This window comes from Equus asinus, chromosome 21, assembly GCF_041296235.1.
Source record: "Equus asinus isolate D_3611 breed Donkey chromosome 21, EquAss-T2T_v2, whole genome shotgun sequence".
NCBI lineage: Eukaryota > Metazoa > Chordata > Mammalia > Perissodactyla > Equidae > Equus > Equus asinus.
Genome location: NC_091810.1, coordinates 37,170,824 through 37,192,883, shown reverse-complemented (window position 1 = coordinate 37,192,883; position 22,060 = coordinate 37,170,824). Strand labels below are relative to the sequence as shown.

General features: G+C 41.5%; 1 protein-coding gene and 1 long non-coding RNA gene across 2 annotated transcripts in view; one reads left to right on the top strand and one right to left on the bottom strand.

The window, feature by feature from the left end:
- The window catches only part of LOC139041389 (uncharacterized), a 63,459-nt gene that overhangs the window by 18,404 nt on the left and 22,995 nt on the right, over positions 1-22,060 (bottom strand). The window lies entirely within an intron of this gene.
- On the top strand, positions 4,790-19,499 carry SNTN (sentan, cilia apical structure protein). The gene is made up of 4 exons (XM_014859208.3): positions 4,790-4,914; positions 6,908-6,942; positions 14,099-14,238; positions 18,526-19,499. The coding sequence occupies exons 1-4, from the start codon at positions 4,805-4,807 to the stop codon at positions 18,682-18,684; spliced, it is 444 nt and encodes a 147-aa protein (XP_014714694.1). The 5' UTR covers positions 4,790-4,804; the 3' UTR covers positions 18,685-19,499.

Below are 22,060 nucleotides of genomic sequence, written 5' to 3'. Positions count from 1 at the left end.
GTTTGTGGCAACAAAATTGAAGAAGAACTCAGTAAACTAAATTATTTCTATTAAGTTCCCATTGGAAAGCAAAGGAGCTCCTTCATTAATAGAATTGAAGACATACTTAGTTGGAGAAGTATGTTTCTGAGACTAAGGGGTATCTTGCCTGGTGGAAGAAAGGGCGGTACTCAAAGACAAGATCAGAGCATTAGTGGGCCAAGGAGTGGAGCGGTATTTTTCCCTTAGCCCGGGGACCACAGTGGTGTTTTGTGGAAGAGTATGATCAATGCCTTCCTTGAGAGCATCCTCAAAACGAGGAGACCCAAGCTTCCTTAACTTCATTCTTCAAATGAATTCATTTGGCAAAATCTTAGTAAGTTCTATTGAAGTAAAATTTTCGTATGTATGGATAGACAGTCCCCAACCTACGATGGTTCAACTTACAATTTTTTGACTTTATGATGATGCACAAGCAATATGCATTCTGTAGAAACCGTACTTTAAATTTTGAATTTTGACATTTTTCCCAGGCTAGCGATATGTGGTACAATGCTCTCTCATGATGCTGGGCAGTGGGCAGCGAGCTGCAGCTCGCAGTGAGCCACATGATCAGGAGGGTGAACAACCGATACGTTGACAGCCATTCTGTCCCCATCCAACCATTCTGTATTTCACTTTCAGTACAGTGTTCAATAAATTACATGAGATAGTCAATACTTTATTATAAAATAGGCTTTGTGTTAGATGAGCTTCCCCCCCTGTAGGCTAATGTAAGTGTTCTGAGCATGTTTAAGGTAGGCTAGGCTAAGCTGTGATGTTGGCTGGGCTAGGTGCATTAAATACATTTTTGACTTACGATATTTTCAACTTACGGTGGGTTTCTCAGGATGTAACACCATCATAAGTTGAGGAAGATCTGTATAGACCCATTTGACCACCTCCCACATCGAGATATAAACCATTGTCATTAGTCCCCAAAAGTCCCCTCATGCTGTTTCCAAAGGTAACCACTATTTTACCTTCTCTCCCCATAGAGTAGTTTTTCTTATTCTTGAACTTCATATAAATAGAATCATATGTCATATATATTCTTTACATGTCTGGCTTCTTTATTCAACATGTTGGGTTTCCAATTTATTCACGTTTTGGGGTGTGTTTGTAGTTTCTCCTTTTTTATTGATAAGTAGTATTCCATAGAAGATAACCAAATGGCCTAAGCATATGAAAAGCTACTCACTATCATTATCATTAGTCATCAAGGAAATGCAAATTAAAATGACACTGTGATACCAGAATAAATAAAGCTTAAAAAAGACTGGCAATGCCAAGTTTTGTTGAGGATGTCGATTATATTCCATACTCTCACATATTATTGGTGGAAGTATAAAACGGAACAATCCCTTTGGAAAAGTATTTGGCAGTTTCCAAGAAAACTAAACATTATCTACCCTAGGACCCATTAGTTCCGCTCCTAGTTATATATCCAAGAGAAATGAGTGCATAAGTACTCAAAAGTACTTGTAGAAAAATGTTCATAGCAGCTTTATTTGTAATAGTCCAAAACTAGAAACAATTCAAATATCCATCAACAGGACAATGCATACATGAACTGCAGTATATTCAAATGGATAGTTTTTGAGGCTCTGCTACGTGCAAAACACACTCTTCCTCCTTGGCTTCTCTTCCTTTGGTGGGCATGACACCTTCTTCTTGGGGATTCCATTTCCTTCTCAGGTTCCTCTGAAAGCAGGGAGGGAAGATTGAACACTATGGATCTCCCAGCAGGAGATATATGCCCAACTTTCCCCAGTGGATGTCACACTCCAGATCCTGGGCCACACAGTAGTCAACAAACATCCACTTTCATAAACACTTCCTGAGCATGGTGCTAGATCCTGAGAGGAAGATGTGAAGATAATTAAGGCATAGTCCTTGCTGAGGAGATAGTGGTTGAGAGCTTGATTCTTGCAGGCAGAAAGACCTGTGCTTGAATCCCAAGTCCTATTAGCTGGATGCTCTTGAGCAAGCCCTGATCTCCTCATCCATGTAAGGCATCTGCACAATGCAGACAATAACCACAGTGCCACCAAAAGAGCGTTCTAAGAACTGAAGGCGAAGGGGCATGCAAAGTGCAGAGCACAATGTCGGGCACTTAGGAGGTTTAAATCAATGCTATTTATTATTATTATCCTTATTATTATAATACTCATAACCTAGTGAGAAGAAAAGACAAATCTTTAATTACAGATATGAAGCAGACAATCAGAGGTATTAAAATAGAGGTAAAATGTGCTTCGGGGATAGGGAGAGGAAGAAGAGGTTAATTTGGGTTAGAATATTCCGGTAAGATGTCTCATAGGATTTAAGAGAGCTGGCTGTCACCTGAGGAACAAGAACTGCAGTTCTCATTTCAATGACCAAATAGTGCACTAAGAGGCAACATCATGTGATAAAGGTGGTCTCGTGTGCTTGTCTATCAGTCCACATGGAATCATTCGTCAAACCCCTGCTTGCCATCCACAACTTTCCTTTCCCCAAACTGATACCTAGCTCAGTACACTCAAGTGCCCCCCTCATTTTGCCAAAGGGCCAGGTTAACCGAGGAATTTTTTTAATGGTTTTTTCACAAGAAGTTTAGCGATAAACCTGATTCCTAGTATTTTGCTTCCATCTTCATCACCATCATCATCGTCATAGACATCATCATTATCATTATCATCATCATCGCATCATCATACTCTTTCTTGCCCATTTGTTCACCCTCTTTCCTATTCCATTCTCTGCCCTTCTCTATGCCCTAGGAGGCTGATTCCTACAGACTCCACTTCCCCGGCTCCCTTGCTACACAGGCTGGAGGTCAGAGCATGGGGTGTTTCTTCTCCACTCCCTCCCTGCTTTGCCTGATTTCTAGCCATGGCTGCCTCCCTTCCACCACAGCACTGTCAAGTGGTCCCTGCTGCAAGAATCCAGCTCTCACTGGGCTCCATAATGCGATTTCCTCTCCTTGCCCCTTCACGCCTAAAGGTGGTAAGTCTCACACTGTTGCTAGTCTCTGGATGTCTCAACATCCATGTTTACTTTCCTAACCCTGCCCACTGAGTAATCCTTTCATAGATGTCTCCGGTGCCATCTGAGTTAGATTCTGGGTCCTGCCAGGACCCTGATGACACAGTCATCTCTAACATCATCTTCTCCATGACTCTGATATACTGATTACTCCTCATGTTTCAGACACTGTGCTGAGTGCTTCACCAACATTAACTCATCTAGTATTCACAATAATTCCATGAGGAAAGCATTATTTTACAGATGAGAAAGTGGACGTAGCAGTTTTAAAGATCTTACCCCAGGTAACACAACTAGTAAATGGCAGAGTCAGAATTCAAACTCAGATCTTTCTACTCCAGAGCCTCTTTTCAACCACTACCAACAGTTCTCCAATGCCGTCCACGTCAGGACCATCTGGAGTGTTTGTTACAAATCTGGATTCTGGGAAACCTGCCCAGAGCCCTCTGCTGAGAAGACTAGCTCTAGGTTTTAACTCAAGCAGTGAGGTTGGCACAGGGTCATCACCTGATCTAAGGGAGATAATTGTATAGGCTAACTCACAATCTATGGGGTGGGCTAAGTGACAATCTATGGGCTAGGTTGGCATTTAAACTCTGACCAATATGGACAACAGTAATTAGCGAGGCCAATCAAACTCTCTCTCCCAAATTTAAATGAAAAATGCTAAGGAAATTAGTCAGGAGATAGAGGGAGGAGAGAAAAGAAAACTCACAAAGAGAAGCAAGCAATGAGAGAGTGATATGGCCATATGGTGGAACAATGACCAATGATGCAGTAACAAGATTGCAGTGTCCCTGGAGCCAACTTGAAGCCCGAACAGTGACTATTCTTAGCTTCTCTTGAGACCTATCTCCTCTCCCCCATCAACTCACCAGTGATCTAAGTAATCGTTGGTCCTGTCTTCCCCGAATCAGACTCATTTGACTGAGTTGACACATCCCCTGGGTTTTACAGAAAGAGCTCTTAACTAACACAAGTGAAACAGCCTCCCCACTGGTCTTCCTGAATTTACTCTGCCCTTTTCTCTAAACCATTATCCACACTGAAGCCAGAGTGATTTTTCCAAAATGTAAATCCAGCTTATTAACCTCTTTGCTTAAAACTCACAAGTGGTTTCCTATTCTTTCGACATAGAATGAGAATCCCCTACTGTGGCAAGTTTCTGATGGTCTACCCACCATGCCTCCTCTTCATCCTCAATGGAGCCTCACTCTCCCTTGGCCTCTCTGGTCCCACCACACTGGACTTCTTTCAGTCCTTCCTGATGACCACACTCCTTCCTGCCACTGGGCTTAGCACTGGCTATCCTTTCTGCCTACAGTGTGGATGTCTTTCCTTTTCACTTACTTAACTCCTACTCATCATCAAACATCACTTCCCCGGGATGCCTCCCAGACCTCCTTGACTGATGCCAATCTCATGGCATCCCCTTGCATGGTATTGTTCACAGGTGCAATTTTTTGTGTGATTACTTGATTTATATCAATCTTCCCCATTAAGCTCTCTGATATCAGGGTCCATGTTTGATTTTGCTCACTGTTGTGTACCCACCATCTTGCAAAGTGCCTGACCCACAGGAGGCACTCAAATATTTGTTGAATGCATGAATGGTTTAATGTCTACATACAATAACACTAGGGAAAAGCTCTTCTGACAGTGCTGTTGTACAGTTGTCATGGAGTGAATGACAATAGTAACAGTTGGCAAGTGATTGTTGCTTAGAAAGGGCCAACATACAACAGGAGACCAGAGTATGTGTGGCTGTATGCACAGCACCCAGGACCAAGCACTCCACTTGGAAGGGGAACCCAATCCTTCTGCAGCCCCAACATCTACTTTAACATCTAGGAAAATGCCCAAAAGGTCAGTGGCACTTGGCTCTCCTTTATTGAGTTTCACTTAAGCTTGCGGGTGTATTTCCAAAGAATTCATGTCCACAAAATGATAGCCAAGATACTGCAAGTTTGGTGCCTGTTACACATCCCAATCCAGCTATAAATTGAGTTGGAAAGACAAAGAGAAAAAATTTGCAGCTTTGATTGCAAACTGAAAAGATGATACAATTAACACAAATATCTTTGTCTCTTGAAAAACATTTGTAAATCAAAATTGGTAATGATTTTAACTGTATAACATATTCTTTCAAATTATCCATGACAGAGGGAAGTTGTTTCATATCATTCAAATGTGTAAAATTATGGGTAATAAATGAACACTATTGTTTCTTGTGTAATTTCATTTAGGGGACATACTTTAGTTCAAAAATCTTTCTTGAACATTTAACAAGTGCTGTGTACTCTGCTAGACTGGGGGTGGAAGATATGGAGGTAAAACTATATAGCTCTTGCTCTCAGGGGCCTCACAGGCTAGAGAAGGAAATCATGGCAATAGAAAATAACACAGGCCACGTTGCAAGTGCATGTTATGCAAAGTAAAAAGATGGCACATCCTTTACTTTATGAAGGAGATAATAATGGTGCAAAGTTTTTATAAAATCAAGAATAGCTCACCAAGAAGACCATAAAAGCTCCAAGACATCATGGAATCCAGCTTCCTAATTTTACACATTAGAAAAATGAGGTCCCCAAAGGTGATGATCTCTTGATTAGTTAGTGCCAGAACCAGATCTTGAATCCAAAAGTTTCCTTTAAGGTGTTGTCAAAGATACAACCAAGGTCTATCGTTCTTATTGGCTTTCTTAAAAACCACTCCAGCCATTAGGGGTTGAAATATTAAGCAAACTCTGGTTTGCTGTTTGTAAGGGAGCAAGATTCATCTTCCTGCCTCCCATCTGGCCCCTTTCTGATCTCCTTTTGAAATATCAGGTGAAATAACTTCCCCAAATGCAATTTTGATCACGTCATTCCTTCCCTTCCCATTGCTCTTAGGAGAACAACCTGAGTCCTTCATAAGGCCCAGCATGCTCTGGCCCCTACCCTTGATTGCAGCCTCACGTTCCACCACTATCTCCTTCCTTCTCCAGGTCCAGCCACAAGTACCCCCTTTGGTTCTTTCATCATACCATGCTTTCTCCCACTTCTGGCCCTCAGCACACCCTCTTCCCTCTGCTTGGAACACTCTTCCTCATTCCTTACCTACTAATTCATTAGGCTCAGCTAAAATGCCATTACCCTGACCTGCAGACTGGTTTGTCCTTCCCTGCCCTCCGCATGTGCTCTGCCATTACTCTTTATTGAATTACTTGTTTAAAATCTGTCTTTTGCACTAGACTCTAAGCCCCAAGAGTGCAGGAACATGTCTCTATCATTCACTGATGCATCCCCACCCCCCAGCACAGTACCCAGATTCTCAGGTAGGCTAAGCTGCCGGAACAAAGAAACTTCAAATCCTCAGAGTTTTGCAGGAAAAGAAGTTATTTTTTACTTTTCATGTGATAGTTCAGAGTGGAGATTCCAAGTCTGTGGCAGTTTTACTTCATGCAGCCATGTAGGGATGCAGGCTGGTGTGGCTTGTGGCTTCAACATGTGGCTTCAAAAGCATCCCTAATAATTTCTATGCTAGTCGGCTGGAAATGGGAAAGAGCACAGAAGAGCTTACATGGAAGGCAATCCATCCTCTACGCCTTCTCCATTGGAGGGAATTTAGTCACATGGCCACATAAGTGCAAGAAAGACTAAAACAGGTGGGCTAGCTGGCCAGCCAAGGTCAAGCATTAGCTTACTATGTGGCCAGGGGAGAAAGGCTTTTGAAAGACAGATTGCTGCTCCACCAGAATGCTAAGTGAATGTTTACTGAAAATAAGTTAATCTTTAAATCATTGTATTGCTCTACTTTAGATGCTGATATCAACACCCAAACTCCCAGAATCATTATGTTTCTTTCATTTTGTTGGCAGCATTTCAATATCCAAACAACTGGCTTCAATAAAAGGTAAGGCATGGATGAATGAGATGTGTGTGTTTCTCCTCTACCATGACAGCACGCCACGAGTTAAAAATAACACGACATCAGAGAGTGCCAGAGATGTAAGGGAACTTGTGGATACATCATCAAACATTCATGGTGTTCTTTTTAAAGATTTGGGAACTAAGGTCCTGTGATCGGAATTAGCTCCCCCAAACTTAGACAGCCCATTAAAGGCTGCGCGAAGATGAGAGCATGAATCCCCTGACTCCTAATTCAGTGTTCTTCCCACCGTGCTCAGTTGCTTCTCCACGGGCGGCATCCTCAGTGTGTCCAGAGCAAGACCGTCAGTATCTGACTCATGACGGCTCGGTGGAACTCAGGATGTAATCAGCCCCCAACTGCCTGTGTTGATTGAGTAAAACCACAGTGTGGCCAACTCCCAAAATGTGCATCTTTCCCTCAGAATTCAATTTTATAGGTAAAATAGCTTTGGAGCTAACAATTTTGCCATGGAAAAAATAGTATAAGAAAAAAAGACACTCATATACTTAAGTCATTATCTTATTCCAAACTGTGTGGCTTAAAATGTTTACAGAGCAACGAGCACAGCTGGACATGACTATGCGAACTATATTGTTGTTCCTCCCAGACGGCTGGCCAATGTCTCCAAAGGAGACTCTTTATATTTTTATTTAAATAAATCCTCATCTTGATGAAAATATTATTTTTACACTATCACAACACAAAAGACCCATGATTTCTGTTTTTACAATTTACACAATTTCAGGCACTTTTTTTTTTTTAAAGATCTTATTTTTTTTTCCTTTTTCTCCCCAAAGTCCCCCAGTACATAGTTGTATATTTTAGTTGTGAGTCCTTCTAGTTGTGGCATGTGGGACACTGCCTCAGCGTGGTTTGATGAGCAGTGCCATGTCCACGCCCAGGATCGGAACCAACGAAACACTGGGCCACTGAAGCGGAGCGCACGAACTTAACCACTCGGCCACGGGGCCAGCCCCAATTTCAGGTACTTTTGACAATTGTCCATGACAGCATCATGTCCATGACATGATAAATATCCATGACATTTCTAATACAACTTCCCCTGGGAAGTTGAGAAGAATTGTAACTCTCTCTATAACCCTCACCCCCCAACACACACACACACACACACAAATACAAACCATTCTTAGCACCAGACTTCTTACATTGGGCCATTAGGCCACATTTATTCCCAGTCCTTAAGTAAACATAGGATAAACATAGCTTATCTTCCCAGAATCTGTTTTATTCAATGGTATAGTAATTTTAAATGTTATTCACTGAAATCAGACACGGGTAGATCATGGAACAGAAGTCAAGATGAACATATATTTTCTCTCCTGGCTAATTGGCCTTATACCCTTGATCTCCTGAGGGGAAGAAATGAGGGATGAGTACATATTTGCCTCTAGCATCCTAAGTAGTTTTATAGTGGAAAAGTTTGAGAAGTACTAGTGTATTGGGGAAACTATTGATCTAGCGAGAAAAGAACAGAGACCTAGCGTTTAGTTCTGCTGCATACTACTCATGTGAACTTGGACAAACCACTTCTCTCCCATAGGTCTCCATCTGCAAAAATAACTAATATTAGCAAAAATTCTAAAAGGAGATGATTCGGACACCTTGCTATACTGAGAGCTGTGTTTCTATCACACTGAAGTGTGAGGAACTCACTAGATCAATGCTTAATGTTTAGTCTTCCATGTTCCAGGGCAGGTGAGGAGAAACAGGCAAAGAATTGTTCTGAAGTTCAAGTCAGCCCAGTTCAACACACATATACTAAGGCCTACAACACGCCAGGGCCTGGGAATCAATGCAAAGATGGATAAGATGCAGTAACTGCCCTCAGGGAACCGACAGTCTAGAATCGCACTGTCCAACGGTAGCTACCAGCCATGTGTAGACATTGAATACTTGAAGTGTGACCAGTTTAAGTTGAAATGTGCTGTAAGTGTAAAATACATGGCAGATTTAAGAGCCACTTATATATCTCAACAATTTGTTTATATTGATCACATGTTGAAATGATAATATTTTTGATATATTGGGTTAAATAAAATATGTTATTAAAAATAATTTTATCTGTTTCTTTCTATGTTTTTAATGTGACTACTAAAAAGTTTTAAGTTATAATTATGGCTACATTTATTATTACATTTCTTTTGGACTGCACTAATCTAGGAGGTAATTTAGACAAACAGAGTACTTCGGTGGGAGGGTTATGATAAGTTTACGTTGAGGGAAGCGGTAAGGCACAAAGGAGGCATGTGTAGCTCCACCTGTGGATTTGGGAGAGAGTCCTGCAAAACACTGCCTGAAAAACAACATCTAGAGGCAGTGCTTCAGGGTGAGGGATCAGACTGACTGTGTGAGCTTGAGCAAGCTACTTGACCTTTCTGTGCCTCAGTTTCCTCACCTCTAAAGTGGGGGTGATACCAGGACCCAGCTAAGAGGGCTGATATAAGAATTAAATGAGCTGAATCATGTGCATCCCCTGGAGGAGTGGCTGGCATACAGATTATGAGCTCCCTAATTGTTCATTACTATTGTCCCCCCAATCGCAAGCTCTGGGAAATCAAGGATTGTTCTCTTCATAGTGCTCACTGCTCTACCCCCCGAAGTAGGACAGGGTATGGTCCTGTCCTTATTTATTGTCCAATAAATACTTGCCAATAAATACGTGTTAGGAGAATAGAATATGTGAGGAACAAACCACAGTTTAGTATTATTAAAGTGTAAAAAGTAAGGTAGGAAATAGCAAGAGAGGTCAACATGAAGTGCCTGGTTTAACACCCTCTCCAACACCCCTACTCCAGAGGCAGGAGAGCCGATAAAAGACACTGAAAGAAAAACATCAATCCTTTGCATTTTTAATAGCACTTAGCCCTTTACAATACGCTTTCACAGATTTGCTCACAACTCCGTGAGGCAGACAGGGCAGGAATTAGGAGGCCACATGCTGGGTTTATTAATGGAAGAACCCAACCATAAAAACAGGAAACCGAAATGCCTCACAAAGGATCGTTAGTGTTGGTAGGATAACCGGAGCTCCTTGTTAACTTTTATTTTTAATATTTTCTAGTTCTGTTTTTACCATAAGCATATCCTATTTTATAGTCAGGAAAAAAAAATGTATGCTGTGTTTAAAAGAATGGAGGAGAAGGAAGAGAAGTTGGCTAGTCCAGATGGAGTCCCCGTCTAGAGGGCAGGCAGACCTGAACTTCATCGGAGGGTTGGGAAATGTCTGGGTTCCACAGCCTCCGTGGGAGATAGTTCAATGCGGTAGGTCTTTCTATAGCTTTTGAAGTCAGACAGACTTTCAGATCTTTCTTCTGCCACTTCTGAGCAGCGTGAATTTAAAATTCTTAATCTCTCATTGTGTCAATTTCCAATATGTAAAATTGAGACACAAATAGTACCTGTCTGTGTAGATTTTACTAAGCATTAAATAAGATTATATTTGAAAGGCACCTGGCACACAGTGAACAAGGAAGGTGTCTGTCATTATTTGCAAGCTCACTCACACCTTGGAAATCCACCCCTTCCTCTTGCCAGAAGGGCACAGCCAGGAGAGCAAGAGGATACTATTCCCCACGAAAAGTCTCAGAGCAGTAGAACAGCTCGTACTAAAACCCTCCCTAATTACTCTTGGTTATTAATTAATAAGTCAACTGGTCAAAATTACAGAGGGAATATTTACCTCTTAAGGAATTAAGGTATTTCCTCTAAGAAATTTGCTTCTTAAAGACAGGACTATTTAGAAACAGAGTTTATTCTTCAGCCACTTAAATTCAACATTACCACCATTTAAAAGAGAAGCAGTACCCCTCCACTTCAAACACACATACCCCGGAAAGACAGACCACCAGCTAAAAGAAATATGCGCATCTCCTTGTATTTTGATGAGCAGGGAAATGTTGGGTAACTGAGGAGAATCCCAATTCTGAATATGGGTTTCCTGGATATGGCAGAGGTGACTAGAGATACAGGGGAGGGCAAGAGCTAAAAACAGAATCCAATTCTCCAAGGCTGGAGCTCTAGGCTAGACAGAGGGGCAGCCAGTGGACAAGCAGACAGGATTAGGAAACGTAAGGCACAAGCCATAAGCCAGGTGAGAGTGAGGATCAGAAATCAGGTTAGAAATCAAGGACTAAGACGTTGAGGACACCGGTTTTGCAGGCATTCATTCAACAAATATTTGTGACGCACCTACTATGTGCAAGGCACCATGCTAAGTGCCGAAGATTCCAAGACAGACAAAAAATCCCTGTCTTCACGAGGCTTATGTTTCCAATACAGATTCAAATTTAAGCTCTGCCACTTCCTAGTAGTGTGTGCTCGGCAAGATTATATCCTTCGTTCATCTATAAAATGGTATAACGATGGAGAAACACTGTGTTCACGGATTGGAAGAGTGAATATAGTAAAGATATCAGTTCTCCCCAAATTTCTCTCTAGGCTTAATGCAATTCCTATCACAATTCAAGGTTTTTGAAAGCCGACAAGCTTATTCTAAACTTTATATGGAAAGGGAAAGGCCCTAGAACAGCCAAAATAATTTTGAAAAAGAAGAAAGTGGGAGGAATCACTCTCCCCAACGGTAAGCCTAAAGGAATCACACCCGTGCAGTGTTCACAGAGGGAAAGACACACAGACGAATGGGACAGAATAGAGGCCTGGAAATTGACCCTCACAAATACGCCCAACTGATTTTTGACAAAGATGCAAAAGTAATTCAGGGGCCGGCCCCGCAGCTGAGTGGTTAAGTTTGCGTGCTCTGCCTATATATAGCCCCATAATCTAGGGTGGCCCAGGGTTTTGCCAGTTCAAATCCTGGGCGCAGACATGGCACCGCTCATCAAGCCATGCTGAGGTGGCATCCCACATGCCACAACTAGAAGGACCCACAACTAAAAATACAGAACTATGTATTGGAGGGCTTTGGGAGAAAAAGGAAAAAAAAAAATTTTTAAAAAAGTAATTCAGTGAAGGAAAAATTGTGTTTTCAACAATTGATGCTAGAGCAATTGGTCATCCCCAGGTTAAAAATGATAAACTTCAACTGAAGTCTCACATCTTACACAAAAATTAACTCAAAGTGGATCGTGGATTTAAATGTAGAAGATAAAATGATAAAAAACTTTCCATTTTACATAGGACAAATCTTTCATAAGAGGAAAAATTGGTGAATTGGACTTTATAAAACTTCAAAACTTTTCCTCCACAAAAGACCCCATTGACAGGATAAAAAGACAATTTACATTCTGAGAGAAAATATTGGCAAATCACATGTCCTACAAAGGGTTTGTATCTCAAATAGATATGGAACTCTCAAGGCTCAAAGTTTTTTGAAAAAAAGTGAATGCCTTCTCTCTCCACCTTAAAGAAAATCTTGATTCCTTTCCGTGACCTACGAGCCTTGTGTAGTCTAGCCCTGCCTACCTTTCTTAATCAAACACCCTTCCAGCTTCTAGACTCCAGCCACAATTGTTTCCTTTCTGCTCCTCTAACATGCCGGACTCCAGATCTGAGCCCTCATATACTGCTCCCTGAGCTTGGAAGACTGAGCACAACACTAATCGCAGCCTGATCCCCTTCCCGTTTACACGGCAGCCTCCTTCTCATGCTATGGGCCTTAGCTTAAATATTAATCTACTCACGGGAACCTCCAAGCCCACCTAGCTAAGTAGTTTTCCTCCCAGACTCACTCTATAGTTTTCTATTTTTTTCTGTCTCTGCAGCTTGCCTCATACATCACAAGTTAAAAAATAGTCATGCTCTGCATAACATTTCAGTCAACAATGGACCTCATATACAAGAGTGGTCCCATAAGACGAGTACCATTTGGCCTCGGTTGTAGTAGGCTATACCATCTAGGTTTGTGTAAGTGCACTGGATGATGTTCACACAACCACAAAATTGCCTAACGACACATTTCTCAGACCACGTCCCCGTTAAGTGACATACAACTGAATGCGTTTCGTACGTATATATGGAGAAATAAATAATCATGAAATATGTATAAAACGAATATATATCTATACACACATATCCTCTTGATTATTATTTATAACTCCACTAGACTGTAGGATAAATGAGGGCAAAGGCCACACCTTCTGTCACCTCTGTGTCCTGGGCCCCTTAGGAGAGTACGGGGAACATAAAAGTCACATTGTTCTGACTGATCCTCATGATCGTTGCACATTATCTGGGCTGAAAGCTTTGGGATTTGGGATTTTCTTTTCTTCTTATTCACTCATTCAGCAGCATTTACTGTCACCTAGTATGTAGTGGACATCTGTGCCCATCACTGGGAATATAGTGATAAAAAAGGCAGATGTGATCCCTGGCCTCACGGAGTTTGCAGCCCAGATGGGGAGAAAGCTGGTTAGACATGCAGGGACTGTAAAGTGTGAGCAATTCGATCATAGGGGATGGACTGGAGCCTAAGGAACAAAGAGCATAAGACTTGTCTTCACTGTACCTGTGCCATTCTGTGTCCACTGGGTGCTACCCTCTGGAAAGGAGTGAGTTAGCACCACCTTTTCATAGAGTTTAAACTAGGAAAACCAGCTGGGAAATCACTGTGTTTGAGGCCATGGGGCAAAAAGATGCCTTATCTGTGAGGATATCAAAGAGCCTGTCTTAGACGTCATTCTCCTTTATCACACTGGCATGAGGTGATGCTCTGCCTAACATAGAATAGAAACTCCAGAAGAACAGGACTCTCTCTTATTCAGTGAGGTGTCCTGAGTGCCAGGGACCAAGCCTAACACATGGTAGGTGCTCTATTTATATTTGTTGAATAACTGAACGAAATTACAGATCAGGAAACCAACACTTAGAGAGGTGAGGTGTTTTCCCAAGGTCACATGGCAAGCAGGTGGTAAATCTAATCCTAATTCTACTAATCCTAATTGCTCCTGAAGGAACTTTTGTCCTCCACTGTTTAAAGATTCAGGATCAGACACCCCCACTTCCCACTCCAAGATAGGGGCCAAAGAGCCCAAAGACAGGGCCACACTGATATGCACTTTCCACCCTATTCCCCATAGCTCCCTTGAAGATATAGCCCCATAATCTAGGGAAAGATTATTTCTAATGTACGCTACGTTGTTGTGCATTTCTTCTCTCACAGCTCTGGGGAAGGGCTCAGACCTGGAAAAAGCCATCGCCACTGCAGCTCTGATTTTCAGAAACTCTTCTGATCCTGATGGTAAACTTGGAAAACCTACTGCCAAAAATCTGCTGCAAACCCAATTTAGGAACTTCACAGAGGTAAGAGAATTAACAGGCATGAAGAAACAGGAGTCATGCCATAATGGCTGAGCTAAAGAACCAACAACTCCAGTTCAATGACCCATCACAATGTTTCATTCAACAAATGCTTATTGAGCACCTACCATATACCAAGGAGTGAGCTGAGCACTGGGGTTAATGCAATGAACAAGCAGAGTAGAGATGTGCTAAAAAAGTAATTAGAAATATTCAAAGGACCTTGAAAGAGTAGAACATGTAGCAAAAGAGTAAACCCGAGGGACCATCTTGGGGTTGTGATCAAAGAAGGGCTCCTCGAAAATTAAGGTATAGCTGAGATCTGAAGAATGAGTAAGAGCTAGCAAGACAAGGGAGGTGAGAATTATAGCATTCCTTGCAGCAAGAACAGCATATGCAATGACTACAAAGCATGTCAAAGACCTGGGAGGGCCAGTGAGTAGTTGATGAGACTGGAGAAGGAAGTAAGAAGTGGTGGGAGATGAGGCTGGGGAGGTGGAGAGAAGCCAAATCTTAGAGGCATAGCCTGAGGGCAGGAGGAATGGTCTCTGTGTCCAGGACTAAGAAGTTACACCAGCTGCAGATCAGACTGGAGTGGGAATGGGGGTGAGATAAAGAAGAAGAGAATGACTGTGGGGAAGTAATCCAAACACAAGACAATGGTGGTTTGGACTAGAGTGGTAAATATGAGAGACATTTGGAAGGTGGAATGAACAGGATCTGACAACTGACTGGCTGTGAAGGTTGAAGGACAGGAGGAACAAATGATACCCCAGTTTCTGACTGTGGGAAGAAATGAGTGGTAACCCCATTCCTAGAGAAAAAAAAGGCCGGAGATTTAACAGATTGGAGGTGGGATGGGGTGGGGAGAGGTGATGAGTTGTATTAGGATATGTGAATCATAAGATATCCATGAAACATTCAAGTGGAGAAACTCAGACAGCAGCAGGATATATGATTTGGGAGGTAGAATAGAGACCTGTGCTCAAAATATAAAAGTGAGAATCAGCAATATACAAATGGTCACTGACTTGAAGGGAGCGACCTAAATCACCTAGAGGCATATTTCTCAAACTTCAGTCATCTGAATACCATCTTCAATATTTCTCCCCTATCTGCCTATCACCTGCATTAGAATTTACTTAGAAGTTTTTTCTTTAAGTTAACTCTTTATTTAAATAAATTTATTTTATAAGCACACTTCGTCACTATTCTAAATGTAAATTCAGTGGGTAAAAGTGAAAATTAGTAAAAAAGAAATTAATAGAGAACTACTGATTCTTATTTAATACCTATTCTGCATCACCTAAACCTGCATTACATTCTGTCAGCAGTATGTGTTCCTACTTTGAGAAATACTGGGGCCTAGAGAAAACGAGTAGGAAGAAAAGAAGGCAAAGGCAGAGCCTAAGCCACCAGTATTTCTTGGTAGGTAGAGCAAGAGAAACCTTGAAGCAGTCTCTAAGGTCCTATGAGTGTCCTGAGATATTAAAAAGATAGGTATTATAATTTCATTAAAATATAAATATATATGGTTTTAGCATACTACAGTTATATAAAGTGTCCTCCACTGGGGGAATCTGGGACAGAAGGACAACTTCCTGTGAATCTATGATTATTTCAAAAGAGTGTGTGAAATCAATTTGTTTGTTTTGTGTTTTGTTCTTTCAGATTCCATAAAAAAGTGATTTTTTAAAAAGCCAATGTCATAGAAACAGAGGATATAGAGTGGTGGTTGCCAGGGGCTGAGGGAAGGGGGAAGTGTGGGATGTAAGTCAAAGGGCAAAAATTTTCAATTATAAGAAGAAGAAGTTCTAAGGGTCTAATGTACAGCACGGTGACTACAGTTAATTACACAGTACCGTATACTTGAAAGTCGCTGAGAGTAGATCTTAAGCATTCTCATCACACACACACAAGTTAACTATGTGAGGCGATGAATGTGTTGATTATCTTGATCTTGGTAATCATTCCACATGTATAGGTGTATCAAACCATCACATTGTGCACTTTAAATATATACAGTTATATTTATCAATTATTGTTCAGTAAAGTTTAAATAAAAGAGTGTGTGTGAGAGAGAGACAGGAAGAGAGAGACTACGGGGTGATACACAGAAAAATGTCTAGAAAGAAAAGTTAATAATAGTTAGCTATCTTTGGGTAATGGAGTAAAGAGTTATTTTTACATTCTCCTTATGAAAAATATTTTTTCTAAATATTCACTATTAAACATGCATTTTTTTATATATACTTTTGGAGGGGGGAGGTGAGGGAGAGAAGCCCTGAGCTAACATCTGTTGCCAATCTTTCTCCTTTTTTTCTCTTCCCAAAGCCCCAGTACATAGTTGCACATCTTAGTTAGGTCCTTCTAGTTCTTCTTTGTGGGACGCTGCCTCAGCATGGCTTGATGAGCGGTGCCACGTCTGTGTCCAGGATCCAAACCAGCAAACCCCAGGGCACCAAAGCAGAGCACACAAACTTAACCACTTGGCCATGGGGCCAGCCCCCTAAACATGTATTATTTTTGAGCTAAATATTTTTTAAGAACAGCTATTTTTCTCAGCCAGAATTTGATAAGAGATAAAAAGTTCTGGGGAGTCTCTAAAGAAAGGGTGGGTGAATAAATCCTGTAACATTTGCCTGAATCAGAGGCCAAAAGAAATGACATCAAAGGGAGAAAAAGGACCCCTTCCCTGGTGACCTGGCAAATCCTCAGCAAGCTTTTAACAAGTATGAAAATGAAGACTAGTGGACGGATCATCTTCACATAATTCATCATCCCTCTGAGAACACCAGAGGAAAAAAATAAAACCAAAACCATTAGGTAAGACACCATCAGCCTCGTGTCCCTCAGTGTAGGCTAAATCTGAGGAAAGCAACCCATTTCTGGATGACTAGCAGGAGAGACACCAACCTCAGTGCAATCCTGCCCTCTGCTCCAGATGAGAGGCACCTAATGCAGAAGCTGTTTTTCAGAGGGCTTGAGGAGACAGCTCGTCCCCAGGCATTCTCGGGATCAATGGTCATAGCTTAACTGAGCAAACATGTAGAATAATGTCAGGATGCTGCCTTGGAGCAACCATCCCGCTCCATGAGATTCTGTAAGGCAGGTACCGGCACATGAGTCAATGGCAAAAGACAGCAACCCTTCATTTCTAACTGGGCTTTCTCCTAAATCCCCAGATGGAGTTCTCCAGTAAACTGAGCTAGACCTTTCGTCTAAGGCCTGGGTTCTGAGGGGAACATATCCTTTCTCATAAGCCTAAACATCATTTTGGGGATCTCAACACTCTATAACCAGTCAGATATAATAAAACTGAGCACCCAAAGGCAATGCTGAGAAGATACAAAAGCAAGATGACTGGTGAGGCCCCAAGAGGACTAGACCTCGGTCAGCTCTGTGTTCTTACAATATGCAGAAAAAAGGGGAGAAGAAAGACCTACAGCCAACCCCACCCTTTGAGCAGTGTGCTATTCCACTAGGAAAGTGCTTCTATCTCTGTCTTGGAATCCGACCCTTTTAACACAGCATTCAGCTCTCTTGGAGGGAGGTGAGGGAAAACACTTTCACTCTCAAAGTTAGTGACCTCTTGAGGAGAACCAGCCTCAAGAAACAAGAATGGTCTAAGCCTTTACAAGGAATGTATCATCATTCCTAAAGTGCCTTAGTCATTGCAAGGATAGCTTTTTGCAGCCAGCATATTGATGAGCACTTGAGGTTGAATTACACGTAAACACAGTTCAGTATAACAGGGAATCAAATGACCTAATGTTTTTAACGCCACTTGGGAAGATATTTCACAAGCTGTGGTTGGAAACTGAAAAGCCTCTCCATTTACGTCCTATTCGTATGTTTTCCTTCAATCTGTTTATGAGGACTATGAACTTGGTTTTAATTTTTGATCAAGCTAAATGCTGAACAATCTTCCAAAGCATGTATTTTCTTTTAGCATATTTTATTCCATATTTCTGGATAATCTTATTGCTCCATGGGAGACATACTGGATATCTTCCATAAGAAAGAGATTATGTTTTGAAAATCTGAAAACATAATAATATCTGTGTTTGTAGAGAGGTGGGAGAGCTACTAGCTAAGAGTGTAGGCTCTGGAATGAGGTAGCCAAGGCTATGAATTCAATAAGGTCACTGTGGGGTTCAATGAGATAACCCATTGCTAGAAGCACTGGTAGCAACTTGACTTGTTATTGTTAACAACATGTTTGTTATTGCCTATTACCTGTAAAACCAAGGTGCCACAGTTTTTTCTTGCTCTTCTTTATTCTTACAGGGACAAGAAACCAAGCAAAAATACAAAGACCTCCTTTCTGAACTTGATGAGCATACAGAAAATAAGCTTGATTTTGAGGATTTCATGATCTTGCTCTTGAGCATCACTGTAATGTCAGATTTGCTACAAAATATATGGAGTGTAAAGACTACGAAATAAACAGCTTTAAATACGTCATTAGACAAAATAGCAGCAAAAAGTGTTAAACGATTAAAGATTTTTCCATTTTATTTTTAATTAATTGAACATACTGATTGCGCATCTGGAATTGCCTGGAATGGTTCTGATTGCTAATATTCAGATCCACTATAACTCCCAAACTCTGTGCATACTCTTCAGGAATGTTTGAATAATACGGTCTCTGGGTGCATTACAATATGATAGATTTGGTACCGCTGAATATCAGATTGCTTTTCTGAATCAACAATGACTTAGAGTACTTTCCCTATCATCATTGAGTCACTCATTGATTCATTCGTTCATTAAACAATATTTGTTGAGCATCTACTTGATGGTGCTGCTGAGGATACAGCAATGAACCAGCAGGACAGTCTCTGCCCTGTGACATGCCTGCAGAAGTCCAGCAGAAGAGACGGACATTTAACAATTTATTAATCAATTCATATGCAGTATAATGATAATTGTGGTAAGGCCTGCAGGATGCTGAAAGAGCTCTTATCACCTAACCTGGGCTCAAAGGTCAGAGATGCTTTACTGACATTCTGCGAAAGGCAAAACTACAGGGGAAGAAAAACCAGATGAGTGGTTGCCAGGGCTGTGGGTGGGAAGTGGAGCTGTCCACAGATGGTCACCAGGGAACTTTCCGAGGGGATAGAAACGCTCTCTGTCTTGATTGTGGTAGTGGTTACCTGGCTGAACACATCTGTCAAACTCCTAGAACTACACACTGAAAAGAGTGAATTTTATTGTATGTAAATTATATCGAAATAAACATGACAAAGCCAAAAAACCCCAATATCCTTGTAATCTCTGACTATGGTTTAACTAACAACTCCTTGATGTTATGCTCTACAAGTGAGCACGTCCCAAGGACTAACACCCACTATGACCACACCTGTATTCCTGAGTTTAAATTACATCTCTCCTTTTCTCCCCAGCCCAACACTTAAGTCTCACACACATATGTTAAGAAAACCCCTTCAAGAGGAAGACCTCCACCCTTGGTCTGGTGAAGTGTTATGTCATCTTGAAAAATTCTAAATCCACCAAGACCTGACTCCTTGGTCCTCCCCACTTTCCAAACCTCAGACATTCTAAATCCAAGAGTTTACATACCATGTAGAGGAAAGCCCCAGACTTTACCCTCTATCACCATATCAACAGGAACTCCATACATTCAATGGGACTCAGACTATGTGTCAGGCAACGTTTTAGGGGTTTTACAATATTAACTCATTTAACCCCCATAACAACCCTGTGAGGTAGGTATGAGTGTTATCATCTTGCAGATGAGGAAACTGAAGCACAGAGGTTTTGATTTTCCCGCAGTCATACCACTGGCAGGTTTGAGAGTTCTCTGCCCTCTCTGTGGGCATTGTTAATTTTGTTTTAATATTAGATTTCATCATGAGCAATAATATTATAATTCAACAAAAATAACTGTGCACTTTTCAGGCACCATGCAAGAGAGAGTGGTACCAGCTGGGTCCTGGAGAACCATTTGGCATTCCTCAAATAGAACTCTGTGGGCTGTTCTCCCTCAAGGCCCTTTGTATGTAAGTTGCAAGTAGCTAAATATGGCAACCTTGGTGACCAACAAAAAGGTCAAATTCACACCTTTCGGAGAAGGAAAAAAGAGACCCTGGCCAATGGTGTGATGAGGAATCTTGGAGCCCTTCCAATCCTCTGGGCTTCCAGTAAGAATTTTTGAAAATCTACCCCAGATGGAAAGTCACACTCCTCTGAGGAGGATATCAATTATAGAATCTATTTTAGCCTGATGCAAAGAATGGAAACAGAGCAAAAGCTCATGAAACATCAGTGACAGATAAGTCAATGAGCATTATGCTAAGACACTAGATCACAGAAGCCTCTCTCATTTCTTGGTTCTAGTCCAGGGACCCTGAGCTCTTCTCTTAAAACAAAGATGCCATCTTGAAAATGTTGCTGGTCATCATAGGTGAGATTATGGATGCAAATCTGTCTTGGGATCCACTGGTTGCAAGAAACAAAACCCACTCAAATCACACACACACACATACAAACATACACACAAACATACACACACAAAGGAAAAAGGGAAGGGTTGTATTTATCAACAAGGTACAGGGGCATATAACAAAGTGAAATGGCAGAGAACACAATTAGTGTTCACCCAATACCAGAAACAGTAATAGAAAACAAAACCAAGGCTTTACACTTAATCTCTCTTAAATGAATTTGTTTCTTGTCTCTGCTTCTGTCTAAATGTGGTTGTTATTCCACCCTCTCTTTCTGTCTCTCATTTCTGTTTCTATCTCTCTTTTTATCTCTGTCTCCTGAGCAGTTCTGTCTGCTTCTTGGCCCAAGAGCAAACACAATGTTCCTGTTGCTGGCTTCACCTCTTTCCTTAAATGCTCAGCAGACACTCAATGGCATCTCAGAAGCCCAATTCCAATCCCCGGGAGAGAGAACCTGATTGGCTGAGTTCAGGTAGGGACAACTCCTCATGCAGTTGTCTGTGGTCAAAGAGGCCAGCCACGTGCCCACTCAGCAAGGACTCTAGGAACTGACTCTTGGCCAAGTACACAGACAGGTCCAAAAAGTAAGAAAGGAGGCGCTGAGGAAGTTATAGACAGAGGAAATTATAAGAATCTATAATAAAAAATTCCATATCGTGGATGAGAAGGGCAATGTTATTTGCTTCTTGGTATGGGCTCAGAAAAAGTATCTTGATGGGATAATCTTATTTGTTATTCTAAGTGAAACCTTCCTTGCGTTGTCACTGTATAAAAGGAGCTAACCTGAGCCTCCCTGGGAAGTTTTCCTGTGATTAAATATAGTTAAGATATTCCTATGCAAAAGCTGTGAACACCCTTGCAATTTAGTGAGCATGACAGAAACATACCCAGTCCTAGAACCCCTAATTTTCTTTATTTTAGCATCTAAAAATGGGTCCAAGTATGAAATCAGGAACTGTGCTTTAAATACTTCTTTGTAAGAAAGAGAGAAAGGGCTGGAAGAAAACCAACAGGAGTCCTGCTCATCAGCTCGCTTTTGGCATTGGTAGAGCTAACAAGTGCTCCTGGGGACACCAGTCCCCTGAATCTAGCAAAGCTTGGCCCAGCCCGTGGACCAGGGGAGACAGCGACCAGAGGAATTCAGGCCTGAAAGATTTATTGTGCCAGGCTCCTTTCCTGTAATGTCAATCTAGGACACATGGACTCAGATTTCTCTCTAATCCTTTGGGGGCTACAATTTCAAAATAATCAAATTCTGGAGGTGGCACAGCATAAAGCAGGGTCTCAGCATGTTGTCCACTCCAGTGCACTTGAGGAATACCATGCATTCCTGATACAAGTTTTCAAGACTTTAT

Excerpts from the sequence above, each read along its gene's own strand:
- SNTN (XM_014859208.3), top strand. The coding sequence starts at position 4,805 with ATGTGTGGCTGTATGCACAGCACCCAGGACCAAGCACTCCACTTGGAA. Across the intron at positions 4,915-6,907 it reads TCTAGGAAAATGCCCAAAAG|CATTTCAATATCCAAACAAC; the intron begins GTCAGTGGCACT and ends TTTTGTTGGCAG. Across the intron at positions 14,239-18,525 it reads AATTTAGGAACTTCACAGAG|GGACAAGAAACCAAGCAAAA; the intron begins GTAAGAGAATTA and ends TTATTCTTACAG.